General features: G+C 44.5%; 1 protein-coding gene across 8 annotated transcripts in view; it reads left to right on the plus strand.

Moving 5' to 3' along the window:
• The window catches only part of PIK3AP1 (phosphoinositide-3-kinase adaptor protein 1), a 214,360-nt gene that overhangs the window by 19,810 nt on the left and 171,074 nt on the right, over window positions 1-23,476 (plus strand). For 3 of the 8 annotated variants that reach the window (XR_003857778.1, XM_029609140.1, XM_029609146.1), the window contains exons 1-2: window positions 14,933-15,441; window positions 19,475-19,891. Coding sequence is in view for 7 of the 8 variants with exons in the window: in XM_029609140.1 (XP_029465000.1) it covers window positions 15,429-15,441; window positions 19,475-19,891 (430 nt within the window). In the remaining variant the exon portion in view is untranslated. Of the gene's footprint in view, window positions 1-10,568; window positions 10,643-14,932; window positions 15,442-19,474; window positions 19,892-23,476 lie in introns of those variants that run through there. The other 5 variants (XM_029609142.1, XM_029609141.1, XM_029609144.1 and 2 more) reach the window with 4 other exon arrangements.

Genomic DNA, 23,476 nt, shown 5'->3' on the forward strand with positions numbered 1-23,476 from the left:
AAAAATTAATTCAAAAGACTGGATGGCTTCTATAGCATGCTAAGCTATTAGTCAAGTGCTGGGGATGAGCCAAACGAAAGGCTCAAAAAAATAATGCCGTGAAAAATGGTTGCTGTAAATAAAAAAGTGCAGTAAATAAAAAAAATAGTGCTGTAAATAAAAATCAGACAGAGGAACAGTAATCGTGTGTGTTTGTTAGATTTACTTACACTATTCAGAAACTGATGCAGTGTGCAGCAATATTTTTAGCCAGTAAAATGTTGTGAATCTAAGTAGTGCAAACATTAAAAAACGAGTGCCGACGTGCTGCTATTAAAGGGAATTGAAAAAGCGCGCCAAACAATGTAAAACACCACTTAAGATTCCTATTCCCTGTCTGGTACCGGTACCTGCTAATGGGGAACTCTTATCAGGTAAGTATAATTGAGATATTATATGTTAACTCAATACCTTATTCTGTCCCGGGTATATATATATATATTTGTCATATATATATCTTTCCAAAGTTAATTATAAAAGAGAATGATCCTTTCAAAACTTTCTTTCCTTGGCTGTTCAGGCTGATCCTCAAGTGTGATGCAACAAAGAAAGTAAATATGTTTGTTGTTTTATATTATTCTCTTTAATGTTCTCTTTGCTTCACTAAGAAAAAAATACCAGTAGTAGCACAGTTTCCTTATTTTCATTCTTATGCAGTGTATAAATATGTAGCTTTCTCAAATTATTACTGAATTGTGTTGATCCACAATTTTGCGGTGAACAATGTTTTTACTTAGCTGTCCTGTAATCCTAAAATGGTTCCTATATTCCTTGCTTCAGATCTCCCTTTGTACTTTCCAGGTACTAGATGCAGATGGCTGTAGGCAGTCTCTCTTCTCCTTCTCTCCTTTTCTTGGGGCAGGTGTTTGAAGTCTTGCCTTTTTAAAATAAATCAAAGCATGTGTTCCCTTAATATACTATCCGCGAACCCCTCTTCTGAAGATGTGTTTAAATAATGTTCCTAAATGTGGTGTCTTTGACGTCTTATTGAACTGGTCTAACTTGTGTAAAATAAAAGATAATCAGTTCCCACCCTAAACTTACTAAAAGAGGGAAAATGATTTGGTTCAGGTTGGTTAAAAAATCTCTATACACATACGCTGGCAAACCTAGAGCTCTTAAATAAAAAACAGCTTAAATATATTTATAGTTCCACACCTCTGATATATTACTGTTCTCAGACGTTTTGAATTAAAGCTGACTCAGAAATATCTAGTCTTGTTTCATATGGAACACTGAATAATCACTTAAATTTCACAGTTACTCTCAGACTAGAATCTGAGCTAATTTCTTGCGTTGTAGAACTTCAAAAGCTCATTAACTCTCTGGTTCTATCAATTTATGCAGCAAAGGTTCACAGTGTGGTCAGTCTGAAAAAGTGCAAAACCTATCCAGCTCGTGGGGGCTAGACATTAGCATATCTCTCAGCATGGAGTTCCCTTAAGCCTTAGCTTTGGCAGAACTGACATAGCAAGCTGACAATCAGAATCTTCACTACCATCAGAATACTCCTTAGGGTACCAGAGATCACCACCAAACATGCTTAGCTCAGTCCCGAACCCCAGCTCCATCTGTAACTGTTAAAAACTGTGTACCTGTTCAAAGAGGAACAAAGATCATGAATTTAGACCCTGCCCCTCTAGGACCGGGGGGGGGGGGGTCAGACATCTAATAGCATACATGGCTTCTGACATATGTTAAAACATTGAAGCAATCAGAAAGTCCATAGAGAAAAAAAAAAAACAGCCAACCTGCTCCGGTTATCCCAACAGCGAGCATCAACAAAAACTGACAGTACAAAAAAAACTGTAGGGCAACCCAAAGAGAAAGAATAGCCCAGCCAAAAAAAGGAGCCATAGTCAAAGACTGGGACCAAATAGACCCACAAACTTGCTGATGAAGTTCCACCAAACATCAAAATCCATCTGAAGACCCCTTGAATAGGGCACTATGTAAAGTCCCCAGTAGCCCAACGTGGCCACCAGGGCCCAGCAAGGGCGCAAGAAGATATGGCAAGAGAAGAAAAAAAATACTAAGGTTCTTCTCTCTGTTGGTCAGTGGGAACAGATCTGGGGGTCTCCTGCTCCTGTGCCTCCACAAATCGCTGAAGTTCCTTGGGGTCGGTGAACCAACGAACCCCGCTTGAGGTCTTCACACGCACCTTGGCAGGGTAGACAAGAACCGCCCGGGTTCCCAACGAGAACAACTTACTGCAGGAGGCAGGAAACACCCGCCGTTGTGCTGCCAGCACAGCAGAGTAGTCCTGGAAAACCAGGATTTTTTTGTTATTGTAAGTCAGGTGCTTCCCGGCGCGCATATTACGCAGGATTTCCACTTTGTGCACGAAATTTAATATTTTTGTGATGACCACCCTGGGTTTATCAGCCAATGGTCGTGAAGGCCCCAGCCAGTGCGTATGCTCCATGCGCAGTGGGCCATGCACCGGAGAGAGGCCCAGCTCACGCAGAAGCCATGTCTCCAGGAATCCAGAGAGGTCCGCCTCAGCGAGAGTCTCGAGAAGGCGACGAGACCTATTTTCGAGGTCATTTATCTGCGCTACATGCTTAATTAAGGAGTTTTGTAGATATGCAATCTCTTTCTGGGCTGCCACGAGGCCATCTTGGTTTTCGAAAACGCGGTGTTCCACCTCCCCGAATCGTGCTTCAAAGCCAGCCAGGGTACCAGAAAGCTCTGATAACTGCGCCGATATTTTTTTAAGCTCCGATGCAAGTGCCTCTACTATGGCCGTTTTGATTTCCAGGATCGCAGCCCGCCACGCCATATCTGAGAGCCCTGCATCATCCTCCAGTGGTGGGGGGGAGTGTCAGCGTGGTGCACTTTGTCCCTTTCCCTGTCCTTCTTTTCTGCCCGGGAAGCCATGTAAGTCAAAATAATGTTCCTTAAACGTTACTCACTTTCTCTGATCAGCCCGGCTTGTAAAAAAAAATAGTTAAATGATGGCGAAGGATGGAGCTTAAGGCCTGAAACGGGACCCGAGAGGGGAAGCTACATCCATCCCTGTTGCGTCTGTCACTGCTCGACGCCCTCACTCCGCCCTCTTTACCGCTGTGGCGACTCCCTCCAGGTCTGATGGTCGGTTATCTGCTGCGGTGTCTTCTTGCCGTCTCTCTCCGGTGTCCCCTTGACCGGCATGACGCTGCGGATCCGCCATGTTGCCTGATGACGTAGGGCGCGCGCTCCGATTGATGTACCAACAAGGGCATGAACCTCGGTGGTGTCCCCCTGGGATGACATCATCCACTTCCAATATACAAGGTCTCAGTATTCGCTAACGAATCAAGTTAGCAAGGGGATTGCTTCGGCTTTTCTCCCAAGCTACTCTGCCTCCTCGGACTTACCAGGGGTACCCGCTCCTCGGTGGCCTTGCTCTCTTTTCTTTATTTCAGATTGCAGATAGGAACCGGTACTCGCTCCTCGAGGGCCCATGTTCCTGAACACTCTGAAGATTCTCTACTGCCTGGAAGCTATCGCAGATACAGACATTTGTGAGTTACCATCGCTCTTTCAAAGCTTTCCCTGGAACCAGGTACTCGCTCCTCGAGGGCCTAAAGCTAACCTTCCCATGATTGCTAAAATCATGGAAAAAATAGTTAACAAACAGCTATCGGAATCCCTTGAAGAACATAACATTTTCTCCCCTTCTCAATATGGATTTCGTAAGACACTCAGCACAGAAACTCTCCTTATATCCCTTGCGGACACTATCCTTATAAACATGGAAAAAGGACAAACCTACCTACTTGCGCTACTCGATCTATCTGCTGCCTTTGATACGGTGAACCAAGCGATTCTCTTAGAAAGATTAATAGACATAGGCATCAAGGGATCTGCTCTGAGTTGGTTCAGATCATTCTTGTCCAATAGGTGCTTCAAAGTCAAGATTAACACTAAAGAATCCCCCCCTCCCATCCGCTCTAACCTGGGTGTCCCCCAAGGATCCTCTCTCTCACCCACACTCTTCAACATCTACCTTCTACCACTCTGCCACCTACTTACAAAGCTTAAACTATCCCATTTTCTGTACGCGGATGACGTCCAAATACTTATCCCGTTAACAGAATCTCTACAAAAAGTTTTCAACCACTGGAACAACTGCCTTCAAGCAATTAACCACCTTCTTTCCACTCTTAACCTGGTCTTGAACACCAATAAGACTGCGATCCTAATCATCTCGCAAGACGGTCTCGCAACACATCCTATCTTGCCGTCCTCTTCCCAATCAGCCAACGCTACTATTAACTCTCCATTTGTCAGGGATTTAGGCGTAATCCTGGATAAACAGCTTAACCTAAAGAAGTTTGTGAACACCACCACTAAGGAGTGCTTCTTCAAACTGCAAGTCCTCAGAAACCTAAAACCACTACTTCACTTCCAGGACTTCAGATTGCTGCTGCAATCCATTATCATGTTGAAATTGGACTACTGCAACTCTCTTCTTCTCGGTCTCCCGGCCAACTCCATAAAACCCCTTCAAATGGTTCAGAACTCCGCAGCCAGGATCCTCACCAATACCAAAAAAAGGGAACATATCACTCCCACCCTTCAGAGCCTCCATTGGCTACCTATCAAATACAGGATCCTCTTCAAAGTCCTCACGATCATACATAAAGCTAAAAACAACCTCACTTCTCTCCACACATCTACTCAACTAAGACCTCATACCTCCTCTAGACCAATCAGGAGTGCCTACAATGTGTGATAAGATACTACAAATTTTATATCAATAAATGCATATTTACAATAAAATCAAACATAAAATTAGCACAATGATTGATCCAATACAAACTGAAAATTCTTCCTTACTCCTAGCTAAAAGAAGAGGCTGAGCATTGAACCATAAATGAGCTTAAAAGTCACAAACCTAAAAACTTATTTGCAGACAGAAATCACAGCTCACAATGGACAGTCTGCATGCAGTTCATCATAGATTGAATCAATTTGCCATTTCTGGTGCCTGTTAGGGTGCCTTGGAATTTTTACAGCTGTTTTTAGGTTTGCGACTTTTAAGCTCATTTATGGTCCAGTGGTCAGCCTCTTCTCCTCTTAGCAAGGAGGCAATAAGGAAGATCAAATATATAGTCACCCCTGAAGCAGACATCTTGTCGAAACATGCCATGTTGGGTGTATTGGATCCACCACTGTGCTAATTTTATGTCTGATTTTATTGTAAATATGCTGATATAGATATTAAATTTGTAATATTGTAACCCATATTTTTTATTTTATTTCATTATTTATTTTTTTGTGTACTACTTTTGTAGCTTTTGACCCGAATTGCATGCAGTCATCAAGATGAGGTTATACCATAGATCTGTACAGAAATATCATGATATTCTCAGTTTTATTTTCTATTCCTTTCTGAATAATTCCCTAATATTCTATTTGCTGTTTTAACTGCCACTGCACACTGAACTGAGGATTTCAACGTATTGTCCATGATCCTTTTTCTGGGTGGTGAATCCTGATATGGAACCCAGCATTGTATACTCATAGTTACGATTATTTTTTTCCTACTTGCATCACTTTGCACTTGTCCACATTAATTTTCATCTGCCATTTAGATGCCCAGTTCCCCAATCTAGCAAGATCCTTCTGCAATTCCTCACAATCAAATTCTGCACAGTTTTGGAGAAGCAACTTTCTTCAGATTTGGACATCTCTATTTCCCATTTCTCACTCCTGCTATCCCTTTCTAGCCCAATATTTCACTTTTTACTACCTCTCCATCTTTCCATCTGTCACCCCCCATTCATACCTTCTAGCCCTTCATCTCCCTCTTTTCACCACCTATCCTTTCACATTTTAGCCTTTCTTGCTGTGTCTCCCCTTCTCCATCATTTCCCTTTCTTCTTCCCAGTACATCACCAGCCATCTCCCCTTCATTGTCACTTCCCAGTACCCAGCTTTTCAACCCTCCACTTTTCTTACCCCCCTCTCCCTTTCCCTATATGTTGTCCCCCTCCAAGCCCTCCCATCTGTCCCTCCTCTACCATGTCCTTTCGTGGATTGCAAACTGGCTAAAAGACAGGAAACAGAGAGTAGGATTAAATGGACAATTTTCTCAGTGGAAGGGAGTGGGCAGTGGAGTGCCTCAGGGATCTGTATTGGGACCCTTAAGTTTCAATACATTTATAAATGATCTGGAAAGAAATACGACGAATGAGATAATCAAATTTGCAGATGATACAAAATTGTTCAGAGTAGTTACATCACAAGCAGATTGTGATAAATTGCAGGAAGACCTTGTGAGACTGGAAAATTGGGCATCCAAATGGCAGATGAAATTTAATGTGGATAAGTGCAAAGTGATGCATATAGGGAAAAATAACCCATGCTTTAGTTACACAATGTTAGGTTCCATATTAGGTGCTACAACCCAAGAAAGAGGTCTAGGCGTCATAGTGGATAACACATTGAAATCGTCGGTTCAGTGTGCTGCAGCAGTCAAAAAAGCAAACAGAATGTTGGGAATTATTAGAAAGGGAATGGTGAATAAAACGGAAAATGTCATAATGCCTCTGTATTGCTCCATGGTGAGACCGCACCTTGAATACTGTGTACAATTCTGGTTGCCGCATCTCAAAAAAGATATAATTGCGATGGAGAAGGTACAGAGATGGGCAACCAAAATGATAAGGGGAATAGAACAGCTCCCCTATGAGGAAAGACTAAAGAGGTTAGGACTTTTCAGCTGGGAGAAGAGACGGCTGAGGGGGGATATGATAGAGGTGTTTAAAATCATGAGAGGTCTGGAATGGGTAGATGTGAATCGGTTATTTACTCTTTCGGATAATAGAAAGACTAGGGGGCACTCCATGAAGTTAGCATGGGGCACATTTAAAACTAATCGGAGAAAGTTCTTTTTTACTCAACGCACAATTAAACTCTGGAATTTGTTGCCAGAGGATATGGTTAGTGCACTTAGTATAGCTGTGTTTAAAAAAGGATTGGATAAGTTATTGGAGGAGAAGTCCATTACCTGCTATTAATTGAGTTGACTTAGAAAATAGCCACTGCTATTATTAGCAACAGTAACATGGATTAGACTTAGTGTTTGGGTACTTGCCAGGTTCTTATGGCCTGGATTGGCCACTGTTTGAAACAGGATGCTGGGCTTGTTCTTATCTCCTTACTGGCCCCAACCGTCTTCTATTTCATCCCCTGTAGCTCTTTCCATGTCCATTGCCTCCCATTGGGCTGCTGTGGCAGGAATAGAAGTGGGCTCCAGATGGTGCTGGCTTCAAGGAGAACAAGCTCTGTGCGGCACTGGGGAGAAAGAACATAAGACTTGCCATACTGGGTCAGAGCAAAGCTCCATCGAGTCCAATATCCTGTTTCCAACAGTGTACAATCCATGTCACAAGTACCTGGCAGGATCCAAGGAGTAGATAGATTCCAAGCTGCTTATCCCAGAGATAAGCAGTGGATTCTGTAACTCCACCTTAATAATGGTTTATGGACTTTTCCTCCAGGAACTTATCTAAACCTTTTTTAAACGCAGCTACATTAATAGCTTTCACCATGTCCCCTGGCAAAGAATTCCAGAGCTTAATTATGCGTTAAACAAAAAAATACATTTACAACTAATAAGAGAAAATATATCACCTAGTAACTTCCTTATGTGTCCTCTGGTCTTTGTACTTTTTGAAAGAGTAAACAACAGATTAACTTTTACTCGTTCCATTTCACTCATTATTTTATAGACCTCTATCATATCTCCCCTCAGCCATCTCTTCCCCAAGCTGAAGAGTTCTAACCTCTTTAGCCTTTCCTTTTAGGGTAATTGTTCCATCCCCTTCATTATTTTAGTCACCTTTCTTTGCACTTTTTCTAATTCTGCTATCACCTTTTTGAGAGGTATTATGATATTCTCTGTTTTATTCTCCATTCCTTTCCTGATAATTCTTAGCATTCTATATGCTTTCTTGGGGAAAGAACAAACCCCACATAGCATCAGCAGTGAAAGGAACAAACTACTCAATATCAGGTGGGAAGGAAGAAAGAACATGTTGTAGGCAACACCAGGGGGAGAAAGAATATATGCCTTACAGTAATATAAAGTGGCAGGTGCAGGTCTACATGGTAGCAGGAGCAGTAGAGCTAGGACCAGGTTCCTCAATGGTGAGAGCAGGTAAAGCAGGAGCAGGCACCATAGTGACAGTATAACCAAGTGTAAGCTCTAGGTCTTCATGACTGTCCCTCCTTCTGTAGGGAGATATCTCATGTTTTACCACTGATGCACCAATTATGAATTATAATAGCCATGTTCAGGCCAAATTCTGACAGGCCACAAAAACGCACTGTCACAGCAAGAGAAGGAACTTTGCCCAGGTGAAGTTTAAAACCTTGTCTCTGTGGAAAATGAAGAGGCCTTGTCCTGATACACTGAAGGATACTTTATCAGATGTGCCTGTTTATAGGGGCCTGTTTAAATAAAGAAAGGAGACAGAGGCAACAATTTAAGCTCCTAGGCAAGTGTCAGGGACAGCCAGGCAAGCAGAGGTCAGAAAGACCCCCACCCTTGGAAGGAAGGGGGCAGCCTGAGACAGAGAAAAACACTCTGACACAGAACTTGGCATACAGATGTGGCAGTTCTCCCCCCGAAGAAATGGGAGGGGGGGGGGGAAAGGACCTGCAACATGGCAGGACCCTTCCTGAAATAATGGGGAGGGGGAAAAAAGTCCTGCAATGCGGCAAATGACCCTCTACTCATCACGTGATTATGCATGAGCTTATGCATATTTATCAGCTGTAAAGTGTAAGACAGGGGGGCAAGGAAGAAGAAAAGGAAGGCAAGCAATGGACCCCCTGAAGAAAAGAAGGCACAAACCCTGAGCCCAAACCTGGGGAGAAAACCCAGAGAGTGAAAACCTGTGCTGCAGTGTCCCTGGAAGCGAAAGGGGGGGCCAGAGGCAAACCAGCCCTTCCTGCTATTGAGAAGGGAGAAGACTAAGTTTGGCCAGGTGATCGGAGAGAGGCACAGATTCATAGACTGTGAAGGGGAGAAGAAACCCAGACAGCCAGCAAGCAAGCACCAGAGTCAGAAGCTAGTCTCCTTCCTGGACAGCCTGCCCACCCTGCCAGTACCAAGCCCAGGAAGGAAGCCTCTCCCCTGACCACATTCTCCAGCTCTCCAGATGAAGCCTGCTTCAGAGGTGAACAGAGATATCACCCTAAAGTCTGGATCCAGGGTAAGTAAGGCCTACGTATTAACATATTAAGCAGGCTAAGGTTTATGGCATGTTTTTCTTTAGAGAAAATTGGTGCTTAGTGGCCAGGATGTTAGATTGGAATTGTTGTTATTTTCTAAATGCTATGTCCTGCCAAATCTGATAAATAAAAACCTATTTCTGAGAAGAATACAAGTTGTCTTTTCCCTGACTTAGAATCACAAGTAAGGTGGGAGGGCAGCTGGCAGTGTCTTGTAGCAGACAGATCCCTGTACCCCTAAACCTGCTTACACTTCCCTAAGCATTTCTTGTTCACAGGAAAATGAAGAGAGGCAACCTCAGGGATCCAGGGCCCAAGTTCACGCACCTCCCCCTATGATGTCACAGACTGGTGGAATCAGAATGTTGCGGGCCCAAGTCCCCACAAAAGAATCAAGTTTTGTCTCTGCTGACAATCCCTCATAGTTAGTGACCTGTTATGTTGGTATCAGCTAGGTTGCTGTCCTGTCAGGTTATCAAACTTTAAGTAGTTATGGGGCTGGGCCTGGTCTGTGCACGGAGTCACAAGTTCAGTGTGAGTGCTCATTCTGGGTTAGGCTCTAGGTTACCTCTGCATGGGTCAGTATATAGCCAGTAATGAGGAGTGGGTATAAGGACCTTGCAGCACACAAGCAGATGAGGCCTAGAGCAGATACTTGCTGTGAAACAGATAGCAGGAACTCGGAGCAGGAACTTAAGAGCATAAGAGATGCAATGCTCGGTCAGATCCATGGTCCATTGAATTAGCATCCTGTCTCCAATAGTAGCCAGTTCAGATTGCCTGAAAGTATCCGGCAAATCCCAAAATGGTCTGTTTCATGCTGTTTCGCCAAGATGCTATCCCCAAAGTGAAGAAAGCAAAGTCTATCTGGCTAATAATTATTTAAGGACCTGTGCTCCAGAAATATTTGCAAACCTTTTTTAAATCCAGTTACAATATTAACCTTAACCACATTTTCTAGCAACAAGTTCCATAGTTTAATTGTACTTTGAAAAATTAATTTCTTAAATGAGTTTTAAATCTGCTACCTGTTAGTTTCTGAGAGTTCTCCCTAGTCCTAGTATTGCTTTGAGAGTGTAAATAACGGTTCCCTATTAACCTGTTCCATACCACACAGAACTTTATAGGTAGTTTCCCTGTGAATATTAGCTACAAAGTTTGCAGAAACAAAAATGTCCACCTCCTTTGCAGCAACATGGGCTGCTGAAAATTGCCCCTTTGTGTGTGAGACAGTGTACTTTTATCGTTGATCAAACTGATTTGAATCAAGTATAAACATGATCTTATTTCAACTACAGAATGACAGCACTATTGAACACAATATGCTAATTAAAGAACTTACCTCAACTATGCATGGTTTTCCAGCACTGAGGTGAGTCAAACATTTTTCTCTTGGTTAATTCCCCTTTCCATTCTCACAAAGACTCATGCTCTTGCACACATTCCATTCCCTTTTGTAATTTTCTCGTGATCTTACATTAGGAAAATAACATATACAATATGCAACTGCCAGACTGTTACCTTTCAAATTTTATATTAAGAGTTTTTCAAACTTTGTCCACACTTCCATGTAAAATCTGTGTTCTCTTTCTTGCTCTTTTGTTCTTTCATCAGCATTTTTTCAAGAGTGTCCCAAAAGTATAACAGGGTAGTTAGCTGCATACCTCCTCCGTCTACATAGAAGAATTCCTACTCTGTTCTAAGAGTGGATTTGTCTGCTATATTCAATGGGAGGACTGTCAGAAGGGTGAATCAACTACTGTTTTAAGGAAAGGTCAGCAGGAGCTCATCTGTAACTGTTCAGGAGAAATTTCCAGTTCCATCAGAGCAGGTACCAATTCAAGGAAAATCCCAGGGTTGAGAGTATCTCTAAAGAGCACATTGTGAGAGAGTTTTTAAAGGAAAGGATTACCTGGTGCATCAGATTTCTGAGACTGTGAAGCCATTGGCTGTGTCTAGGTTTTGATTTCTATATCGATTGAACTAGGAACAAGTGTACCATCTGTCAGATTGTTCTTGTGCACGCCATACCCCAGTAAACAGCTTTATTTTAGAATTCCCACCCTAGGCTGGCCCAGTAACATAGGTGCTAAATGCTGTGTATTAATACAGGGGCCAGCAAACGTTTTGAGCTGTGGTCAGCAACATTGTCAGCAAGTGTCTCAAAGCCCTATTTTTATTTCTCTTCAAGTTGCCGAAAGGAGTAAATACACACACACAGAGACACACTCTGAGATACAGACCCAGACTCAGAGAGCACCACACCCAAAAACACAGTTCACATACCAAAATGGTAAGAGCTAGAAATAAAAAAAAAACTTTGGTGCCCGGCAACATTTTTGTAATTGCTAAGAATGCCATCCCATCCTGCCCAACTTTTTTAAATTATTTTTTTTATTGTTTTCACTCCTTTTTCCTCTTTTTCTCCCTCTTTTTGTTTTAGTTTGCTTTCTCATATTTAGATTTGGTTATTGAACTTTGTTCCACGTTTTGCCTTTATTCTCCCTTCCCCATTTCCTCCTTCTCTTCCCTCTACCTACTAGAACATAAGAACATGCCATACTGGGTCAGACCAAGGGTCCATCAAGCCCAGCATCCTGTTTCCAACAGTGGCCAATCCAGGCCATAAGAACCTGGCAAGTACCCAAACACTAAGTCTATTCCATGTTACCGTTGCTAGTAATAGCAGTGGCTATTTTCTAAGTCAACTTAATTAATAGCAGGTAACGGACTTCTCCTCCAAGAACTTATCCAATCCTTTTTTTAAACACAGCTATACTAACTGCACTAACCACATCCTCTGGCAACAAATTCTAGAGTTTAATTGTGCGTTGAGTAAAAAAGAACTTTTTTCTCCGATTAGTTTTAAATGTGCCACATGCTAACTTCATGGAGTGCCTCCTAGTCTTTCTATTATCTGAAAGAATAAATAACTGATTCACATCTACCCATTCTAGACCTCTCATGATTTTAAACACCTCTATCATATCCCCCCTCAGCTATCTCTTCTCCAAGCTGAAAAGTCCTAACCTCTTTAGTCTTTCCTCATAAGGGAGCTGTTCCATTCCCATTATCATTTTGGTAGCCCTTCACTGTACCTTCTCCATCGCAATTATATCTTTTTTGAGATGCGGCAACCAGAATTGTACACAGTATTCAAGGTGCGGTCTCACCATGGAGCGATACAGAGGCATTATGACATTTTCCGTTTTATTCATCATTCCCTTTCTAATAATTCCCAACATTTTGTTTGCTTTTTTGACTGCCGTAGCACACTGAACCGACTATTTCAATGTGCTATCCACTATGTGTTCTGACTCAGAAGGTGAACCCTTGGTCCGGCGAGGGATGAAAGTCCTCTCGTCGGAAGGCGAGGCCAACCACGAAGGTCGCTGGAGGTGATTGAAGAAAATCTGGATGCAGGCGCCTCCTGCAGGTCGTTTAATCCAGATAGCTGGCGCCTCCAGCAGGTCGAGAGAACAAAGATTGGCACCTCCAGCGGGTCGTGGAAACAGAAGCTGGCACCTCCAGCAGGTCATGGAACCGAAGAGGTAACAGAAGGCAGTCCGGAGAACAAGAGCCAGCGCACTCCGCAGCCAATCCAGGAATCAAGAGCCAGAATACCCCGCAGTCAGTCCAGGGGTTGAGAGCCAGAAGAATCCGCAGCCAATCCAGGTGTTGAGAGCCAGAAGAATCCGCAGCCAGTCCAGGGGTCGAGAATCAGAGGAATCCACAGCCAGTCCAGGGGTCGAGAATCAGAGAGTGTCCGCAGCCAATCCAGGAGTCAGGAGCCAAACAGGAACGAAAGCCAGTCCAGGGATCAAACAGGAGCAAATCAGGAACCAACAGCAAAACACCACTAGAGCCAAGAAGCCAAGGCAAGTTCTGAAGGCACAGACCTTGCCTTAAATAGTTGATTGCAGATGGAGTCGAGCAGGAAGGAACCCCCTACTTCCTGTAGGGGTTCCTTTAAGACCAGGCATTAGTCGCCCACGTGGCCCTAAAGAACTTCAGGGGGCGTGGCCAACAGAGCCGGAGGAACGCCGCGGCCATTTTGGGAGCAGCAGTACTGCCGCTGAGGCGGGCGGCAGACGCCGACCCCGAAGCCCGAGCCTGGCCCTGCCGTGCGGGTGAATGTCCGGACCCCGGTTGCGGTCCGCCGCGGCCAGCGGTCATAACAACAGGAGGACCTTGCAAGACTGAAAGATTGGGCATTCAAATTGAGATGAAATTTAATGTGGACAAGTGCAAGATGTTGCATATAGGGAAAAATAACCCTTGCTGTAGTTACACAATGTTAGTGTCCATATTAGGAGCTACTACCCAAGAAAAAGATCTAGGCATCATAGTGGATAATACTTTAAAATCGTCGGCTCAGTGTGCTGCAGCAGTCAAAAAAGCAAACAGAATGTTAGGAATTATTAGGAAGGAAATGGTTAATAAAACAGAAAATGTCATAATGCCTCTGTATCGCTCCATGGTGAGACCACACCTTGAATACTGTGTACAATTCTGGTCGCCGCATCTCAAAAAAAGATATAGTTGCGATGGAGAAGGTACAGAGAAGGGCAACCAAAATGATAAAAGGGATGGAACAGCTCCCCTATGAGGAAAGGCTGAAGAGGTTAGGGCTGTTCAGCTTGGAGAAGAGACGGCTGAGGGGGGATATGATAGATGTCTTTAAGATCATGATAGGTCTTGAACGAGTAGATGTGAATCAGTTTTTTACACTTTTGGATAATAGGAGGACTAGGGGGTATTCCATGAAGTTAGCAAGTAGCACATTTAAGACTAATAGGAGAAAATTCTTTTTCACTCAACACACAATTAAGCTCTGGAATTTGTTGCCAGAGGATGTGGTTAGTGCAGTTAGTGTAGCTGGGTTCAAAAAAGGTTTGGATAAGTTCTTGGAGAAGTCCATTAACTGCTATTAATCAAGGTTACTTAGGGAATTGCCACTGCTATTAATTGCATCAGTAGCATGGGATCTTCTTGGTGTTTGGGTAATTGCCAGGTTCTTGTGGCCTGGTTTGACCTCTGTTGGAAACAGGATGTTGGGCTTGATGGACCCTTGGTCTGACCCAGCATGGCAATTTCTTATGTTCTTATTCATCTTAATTATTTTGCAGTCAATCACAGTAAACTTTATTTTGAACACCTGTCTAGTGAGTCCAATTTGTTTTGTCAGTATACCTTCCCCAAGGAGCCACAGTTATACACACTGAAGAGATTTCGCCTATGCTTTGGGTCTGGAAAGATATGCTTCCCCCTATGAGATGAGAACCTACACCCCAGGGCAGCAAGGACTAGTGACTGTGACATCGGGACTCTACCTTAGGATTTTTATGGCCTCGTCAAGATTCATCCCATACACTGAATTAGGGTGAATTTGATAAGTTACAGTACAATCAACTGGTAAAACAGTGAAGGTGGCTCTAGTTTATTTTGGGGGTTTTTTGGGAGGTTTTTTTTGTAATTACCAGCTCAGCTATGGAGAAGTGTTGCTGGTACTTCTACCATAGGATCCAGAGTAAACACCCAGTCATTCATTTGTTCAACTGATCTGTGTGTGATTATCAGTGAGCACTGAGGCAGTTTTAAGGAAGTGACGCCCCAGGGAACAGCAACCAGGAACCTAAAAGTGAAAAAAACACAAGTGCAGGGCAGGAAGGGGGAGGTGTAAAGTCTCAGCTCTCTACTCTTGCTACCCCTTTCAGAGCACCGGGGAGAAAAAAAAGAATTGAGTCTGCCTATCTGTGCAGGAGAGACAGAAAGATTTGAATTCATCCATCTGTCTTTGTATCTGTGTGGGAGAACTGGCGCTAGTTCTCTCTGCCCAGCAAAGGAGCTGGGTCTGTCCAGGGGCAGGAGAGAATGAGCGGGATCTGTCTATCGGTCTGTCCATAAGGAAGCATCTGTCAGTCACTGTGCGTCAACTCTGCATTTGTCAGGACTGAGCTATTACTCACCATCGGACTTGGTACTACCATCTTTACCTCCCTTCACCTCTCTGTTATTGCCCAGTGGAGGAGTCTGACACTGACGCTGTATCTCCTTCTCCCTCTGTGGGTTTCATATACAGATGAAAAAAGAAACTGGAAGTCCAGAAACATAATGTGAGAAGGAACCAGGGACCAGCCAGAAGACCTCGAGAGAGAATGGCGAAAACAGGTGTGTCCATTCTCTGTTATTGCATGTATTCTACAGTCTGATTCCCACACTTCCTCCTTACATTACGAGCAAGTTTTTGTTCAACTGCTCTTGACCCATCAAGGTCCAGAGATCACAGTTTGTTAAAGATTTACTTCTCTGCATTAATCCAGTGAGCCCAGGGAGAAAAACTGAGAAACTCCCTCAAACATAGGACCCTTTTAGATGACTGACTTTAGGGACAAGTTAACCTCTCAGACTGCCACACCCTATACATACTGTAAGTTCTTGATTGGTCCCAAGAAACAGGTCTAACTAGCAGCATCAGCCAAAAAAAAAAAAAAGAAAAGCATATAATTCAGTTTGTAGTTTGAAATCGCAGGCATAGCATGATCAACTAAAGTGGACTCAGGGAAAGACATATTTTTTTTAAAGGGGGTGTGGATGCAAAAAAAAAAAAAAAAGCAAAATTATTTTAAAAAAAATAAACAATAGCATAAAAACGAGGTTTAGGATGAAGATCTGGGGAAAGGAAAAGAATCGAGAAATAGGGAAAATGATATTTGAAGGATCTAACTGTAAGACGTGCCTTTGATTGCTGCAAATAAGAGAAAGGTTAAGGATTTCTTTATTGCTCAGCCTCAGAGAGAATTTGTCTGACTTTTGCTAAAGCTTTAGATATGGTACCCCCAGGAAAGGTATATTTCAAATTTGTGAAGTTGTTGTTTACAGATAGTACTTGTGAGTGACTAAGTAACAGGCTGAAGGTCATCACAATGGCAGTCGGAATAATGCCCATGGAATCCATGTGAGTCTGTGCAGGAACCGTGTTTTTTAGCATTGATTTTATATTTTCATAAGTTTATACATAACAAAACTCTTATACAAATGTATATATATGCAATTTATACATTTTAACAGTATATAGGGCAAAAAGCAAAATAAAAGGAACCCTCTCTCCCTTTACTCTTACTGTAGTTTAAGAGTATCAGAATAAGTAAAGGCAGACGTTTATCGAAGAAATTCAATATATACTTGCAATACATAACGTGCAATATATAAATGTACAGCCCTCACAAAATAAAAGTATATCTGCTAAGCATAAATTAGTAACCAAGAAATTTCAGTCATTAAGGGGTGGATTTTAAAAGGTCTGCCCGCCGGCGCGCTTATTTTGCATAGGCCGCCGGCGCGTGTAAAGCCCCGGGACGTGCGTAAGTCCCGGGGCTTTTGAAAAGGGGCGGGAGGGGGCGTGTCCGGGGCGTTCCCGAAACGCCGCGTCGTTTCGGGGGCGTGCCGCGGCATTTCGCGGGCGGGCCCGGGGGCGTGGCGCCGGCCCGGGGGCGAAGTCGAGGCCTCCGGACCAGCCCCCGGGACCGGAAGACGGAGCGGGGCTGCTGGCCGGCACGCGCAAAGTTAGGGGGGGTTTAGATGGGAGTGGGTTAGGTAGGGGAAGGTGGGGGGAGGGCGAAGGAAAGTTCCCTCCGAGGCCGCTCCGAAATCGGAGCGGCCTCAGAGGGAACAGGCAGCGTGTGCTGGGCTCGGCGCGTGCAGGTTGCACAAATGTGCACCCCCCTCAAGGGGGTGCACATTTGTGCAACCTGCGCAATTGAGTACTTTTGTACTCAATTGCGCAATTGAGTATATAAGTACTCAATTGCGTATTTTTTAAAGATCTACCCCTAAGGGAACGATTCTCAGCCAGTCCCCAAGCACTAAAGCTTAGCCAGTGATCTTAGATGAATTTTAGGCTGCCATTTGAGTGCTGCAGGTTGGCAGATAAGTCCCCCAACCCTGGGAATGCTTTCGGGACTGTGCATTTTTTGAGCAGCTACATTTATCCACCCTGATGGGAAAAATTTCCCATCCACAGGATCTAGCTATCTCACTCCTCAGTGAAGCAGCTAGATTCCACTGAAAATGCTCCCCTAATATATTTCTTTAATCCCCACCCCCCATAGTTGAAGCCAAACAGCCAGAGAGTCCTATGCCCCCCCACCCCCCATCTCTTTTCTTTGAGCTTTCAAAAACTGAGAGATCCGATAAGGATCAAAATGTTATGGTCTAAACTTTTTTTTTTTTATCATTACACACAAAATCAGCCTCAATATCCAGTTCCTATCAAGTTCCAAGGATTTCCAAAGCGAACTTAACGCATGTCCGGTCACTTTCAAAATACTTGGTCAAATCTGGGCATACAGTGTGCACTCAGATATTTATGGCTATGCAAGCTGTTATAAAAATGAGTCTCCCTGCGCCTTATTTAGCCATTTAAATTCTCGGCAGGCCCAGGAACCGGGAAAGGTCAGGGGATGATGGCTAGCGCTAATTTTCAGCCCTACCTGGCTAACTTACCGGGTCATTCAGCAAACCGCGATGTGCCGGTATCGTGTGCGTTAGGGCCTTATCGCATGCACTAAGGCCCTACCGCACGCGGTACCGGCCCCATCGTGGCGGTACAATGCAAATTCGGGGAAGGGGAGGAGTGTGGGTGGGGTTTGGGCGGAGTTATGTCCCGGCAGCGCTGCAGGCAATAATGTTTTCTACATTATCTCCGGCAGCACCGCGGGAAATAACTACACCTTTTCCCGTGGAGCTATGGGTGCGAAACCGAGCGGCCCGGCTGCAACCGCGGTGGGTGAAACCGCACTGCCGCGATGTGGCTGGCTGCACAGTTTCACTCCCCTGCGCCCTTTTTTCTCATACAGCAGAATGATGAATCTAGGCCTTAGCCAGAATGATTTGGCGAAACTCCTTGGATAAATGCACAGTTTTCATTAGAAATAGAGATATGCTTTCATTGAAACAAAATGGGAAAAGTTGAGAGAATATCCTATTTTGTTTCTTTTTTTTTTTTTTTTTTTTTTTTAAACAAAAGAAAAATGAACACAATTTATTTTTTTTTTCATTTTTCTTTTGTTTCATTTTCAAGAAGCCAGAGGCCCCCCCCCAACCCTGGCCTCACTCCATCCCTCTAAAGAAAAAAACATTGCTGGCACCACAAAACCTTAAACATTGAAGTTCCCCACCCTCTCCCCGCCTCCCCCTCCCTCTCTCCTGGAGTCCCCTTGCACATCCATGGGTCTGTAGAAATCTAAATGGGCAGGACTGATTCCCAGGCACCTCTGCCCCACCAGGTCTCTTCTTAGAAAACGTTGTATGGCAATGTAAAATGAATTAAATTGGGCAGACCAGATGGACCTTACCCTCCTTATCTGTCTTCGTATTCTGCTTTCCTGTTTCTGCGTATGCTAGCTGGCAAACCGAGAATGAGTGAGCAAAGTCAGGCAGCAGCAACCAAACCTGGGAACATACTGACTATATCAAATGTGAGGCGGAAGCAACTCTGCAGTTTATCATGCAGCTCTCCCTGTGACTCTGGCACTGAAACCTCCCCTCCACACGCCACAGGCATCGGTCCCAGTGACATAGCCTCATAATGAGCCTACTTAACCTCAAACGCTGTGGTCGACACTCCCTGTGACTTACCCCCTCAGTAAGACCTCCGAACCACATATACTGTCATGCAGCATTCCCTAGGGGAAGGTTAATAGTCTTAATGTCTTTGCTGAACAACTAAGATGAAGTAAATGGAAATGAGAATATGTCCATGATAACTCTCATTGGATGGAGTAAGTGTAAACAGACTGTGAATATTTTCAACCCTATTGTTAAGGAGGCAAGTCCTTGGGAACTTCTCTGTGGTGCATTGTCTTATTTCAGAGGAAACATTATCTGAATCAGAATTTTTTTTTCTCCCCACTAGAGGGAGTTTATTCTTCTAGTCCTCCACCAATGGAGACGGGACGCTTGTTCTTACCTATGTGTAAGAACTGGCACCCCAAGTGATGATGTGGCTAGGACATGGGAACAGTGTTCATAGATGCAGTGAATGAAATCAGGACTAGCTCAGTCTGGACTGAGTAAAGGAGTCAATAGGCAGCCTTGCGTGGATGCCGAGAGAGGAGAGCTACTTTAACCACTGTGACCTGGAGGGTGAGAAGTGGGATGTGATTGTTGACCTCACACAATGTTCTCTTTGCACTCTTCCCAGGAACCCTTGCTTCATGCGACGTGCTGATAGTTTATGGAAGTGATGGGGAGGAATGGAACCAGTACCTTCAGGAACTTTTCCTTTTATCTCACCATACTCAAGACCTACATATTATGGCCTATGCTGTGTCCAGCCAGGCTCCCATTAGCCCACAAGAACAGAAACTCTTCCATAGTAGCAAATGCATTGTGGTCCTATTGTCAGTGGAGCTACTGAATACGTTCTATTCTCCCTGTGTTCTGGAGAGCCTGCGTAAAACCCTGCGCCCCCCACACAAAGTGCTGCTGCTGTTCTGCGGTGTTAGTGACTCCATAGACTTTCTACAGTTTTTCCAAGACTGGAATTGCTGGAAGCACCTTTCCTCTGAGGATAGGCCTGAGGCCTACATTGAAGCTGTCAAGGAAACCATTACGGAAGGTAAGAGAGAGCCAAAAAAAAAAATAAATTGTAATGTTATCAATGTGTCGTGTGCTACTTTTGTAGATGAGTGCCTTTTCACTGTTGCAAGCATGGTATATGTTCCTTTGCCAAATCAGCCCCCGTGACATGTTTAGCCAACAGAACTCACACCAGCAGGTGATCACTTCTAGTCTTGACAGGGTTTACTTTAGTCATTGGAAGGGCAATTTTCAAAGGTGGGGAAAAAAAACATAGTAACAAAGTAAATGAAGGCAGATAAAGACCAAAATGGCCCATCCCTTCCATCTAATTGATATTCATCCTCTTTTGGTAGATGTGCATATAAATTTTCCCAAATGCAACCCAACAGTAACTCCCTGACCCAGCCCCCACTTGGGTTTTTCACCTGATTTCTCAACCCTGCTCTCTATATCTGTCTCCAAGCATGGCCAAGCCCGTCAGTGTCATCACCACTATTGGGCATCCTCATGTTTCCTCTGAGCCCTGATAAAATCCTGAGTACTGGTGAAGCTGTTTTTGGTTTGTAACTGCTGCTTTCTGCAGGTTACCCCCCTCGCAAGTGTACCACCGCTGTTTTCTTTATGTATTCATTTCTTTAGAAACTGATATGTTGCCTGTTCCCAGCACTAGGCAGTTTACAACATTAGAATTCAAAGTAAGTTATAATACGAAAACATCTAAAAACAGACAGTTGAAAAAAAAAAAACCCAGCATAACTCTCCACTTGCTAGAAACATTTACAGTGATCCTCAGCATTCAAGAGCCTGATGGAATAAATGGGGTTTTAGCAAATTTTTTAAATGATTGCGTGCATTCAGTCGTCGGCAGGGACAAAGGTGGCAAGCTCCACAGCATCGGGCCAGCGAGAAAGAGAAAAGTTCTCTCATTTCAGCGAGACGGACTTGCTTCATCGAGGGTGCCTCAAACAGCCCTCTTTGCGCTGATCGAAGGGCGCGTGTGGGATTGCACAGATGAAGCAGCTGACTGAGCCAAGGTAGCGAGTCCATTTTTAGCATCTTATGTATGAGTAATAGTGCTTTGAATTGAACGTCCTCTGTAACATGCAGCCAGTGCAGTTCTTGCATTACAGGGTAAAATATGAGCCCGAAAGCTTATGCCAGATATCAGTCTTGGTGCCGAGTTCTGCAGGACTTGTAAGGCCCATAACGCACTCTTGGGTAAACCTAATAGCAATGCCTTACCCTAGTCCACCGTGGGCTGTACTAACGCCTGGACCACAGATGGGAATTCCTGTGGCCCCCAAAAGGGAGCGCAACGGCCTTATCAACCATAGCTTGAAGTAACCTGATTTAATAATGGGTTTAATCTGAGAAGATATCTTCAGTTGTAGCTGCTGAAAACTGTCCTCCTTCACCGCAGGTTTACAGTGCTTGTGCTACTCACATTATGGGTGCTTTATGGGACAGAGTAGGAGCAGAAGGACGATGGGGGAGAGAACGTCTATGCCAGGCTTCTGTTTTGAAAGCCCCTGCGTGTTCCTTCCATGAGTGGTTTTGTACCTTTAAAGCAGACGTACTGTACACATTCAGAGTGCGGCCCCTTCCCCCCCCCCCCCCCCCATGGCCTGCATTTTCAAAGGGATGCAGCAGACCCTCTGTTCACGATACCAGTAAGTCCTGGCTTCTCCGCTGTCAGCTAGATGAGTGCGGGCTCGTCTCTAAGGGCAGATACCATTCAGATACAGCGCCTCCCTTTGAGGGTGCTGGAGTGGACATCCCCCCTGGGTCAGATTTTACTGCAGCGCTCTGCCGAGAGCTCTGGGGGCAGTGTGAGTTGATTTCAGAGTTAGAGGAGGCGTGAGGAGTTTTCCTAGGTTGATTTGGGCCTTACTCTTGGGTCTCTGGCCAATCCGGCTGGTAGTCTGCGAGTAAGCTCGGGGATTTCCCTACCTACTCCCTGGTGAGGTAAGAGTTTTCTCTCATGGGTTGTTTGGGGTTTTATACCTTTTTTTGTGGTAGGAGCCTTGCTGGAAACCAGGGCCCCTCCTGGATTCAGGGCACGGGAAAACCCTGGGGTGCCCAGGGATAGGGAAACCTGCCCATCTGAGGGTGGTGAACCCGTTGCAAGGGGCAACTCCGGTGGTATTTCATTTTGGGAACCAGAAGAAATTGTTTTGTGAAGATCTGGGAGGAAGTGGGGGGGGGGGGGGGTTTCTGCCCATCTTCCTACCCATCCAAGGATATCAGGAGCTGCTTGTTCCAGCTTGGAATCCCTCCCAAACCTACTGCAAAGTAAAAGGACCAACTAATTGTGAGTAAAGAGCTTTTAAAGAACTCTGAGGACCCCCATCAGCAATCTTCACCTGGGGGAGAGAGAATTTAAGCTCTCTGTCTGTATAGAGTCAGACCAGTTACCTTCTTACCAGTTTGGAAGGGGGTTTTCCCCACCACAGCCAAGGGACTTCTTGCCCACCTGGGAACCTCGTTTTTTCCATATCTTGGGAGGGTAGATGTTCCCTGGCCTGGTTAAGATATCCCTTGCTGCACAGATGAGGAAAGAGATTGTAAAAAGGGACTACACCTGAGAGTTTCTCTGGAGCTGCAGTTTAAGTTAATTGTGCCATAAATTCAACAGTGATTTGCAGCGGAAAAGATTTTAGTTTTGGGCACTGACTCAGTGGCTGCAGAGTATTTCTTTGGCACTCACTATCGGGGCAAGTCCCCTCTCCCAAGGGGAACACCGAGGGGGGAAAAAAGAGCTGCGTATAAAAAGCACCCCTGCTACTCTGGGCCATGGAAGTAGAACTTCCCCCCCCCCCCCCCCCCCCCCCCCCAACAAAAAAATCCAACCCCTAGGGGGGAAAGAGAAACATGTTAGAGCTAGCCAGGAGTAAAACCGGCCCTTAAATAAACAATAAAAAACGTTTATGGTCCTCGCCGGAGGTGTAGTTAAAGCTCCCCGGGCTGGGGGTTAAGCGGGGATATCTCATGGGAGGGTTTCCATTGAAAAAAGGGGATTGCAGGCCTACAGGTATGTGTAAAAAATCTTCCCCGAGAGCAACCTACCAAGAAAAGCTTAAGAGCTTCCATGTTGTTCAGACCTGTGCACAGCGGTGCTTAAGCAAACTTAAAAACTATTCTTGGGCCTCCATTCCTTTCAATATCATTTTCCAAAGGAAAACCAAACCCACACTTTGTTCCTCACCCCAGTGTCAGGGTAAAAGTGGAGCCTACAGCTCTCTTCCTTCTCAAGGGATTCCTTTTACCTGAGCCATTGTCTCAGGAGCGCAATAAACTTTCTATGCGCTTTCAACAGAGTAGTTTAGTGATTTTAGTCCACCTGAACACGCAAAAATAAAGGTAAGTTGTACATGATACCCTTCTGTTGGACTAACTTAATACATCTGTGACTAGCCTTTGAGAACTCTGCTCCCTGCATCGGCATATCTGGGAACTTTTGAGTTGTGGTCACCTTGAGATTGCTGTTGCTGGGTGGGTGGGAGAGGAGAAATGTCTACCAGCTTTCTCTCTTGTACCTCTCCCTGTCCACTCCCTCCCTACCACCACCACCAATTTTCTATCCCTCCAGGGCTGACCTCATCATTCTTCCCCTTCCTCCTTT

Source organism: Rhinatrema bivittatum, chromosome 7 (assembly GCF_901001135.1).
Source record: "Rhinatrema bivittatum chromosome 7, aRhiBiv1.1, whole genome shotgun sequence".
Taxonomy (NCBI): domain Eukaryota; kingdom Metazoa; phylum Chordata; class Amphibia; order Gymnophiona; family Rhinatrematidae; genus Rhinatrema; species Rhinatrema bivittatum.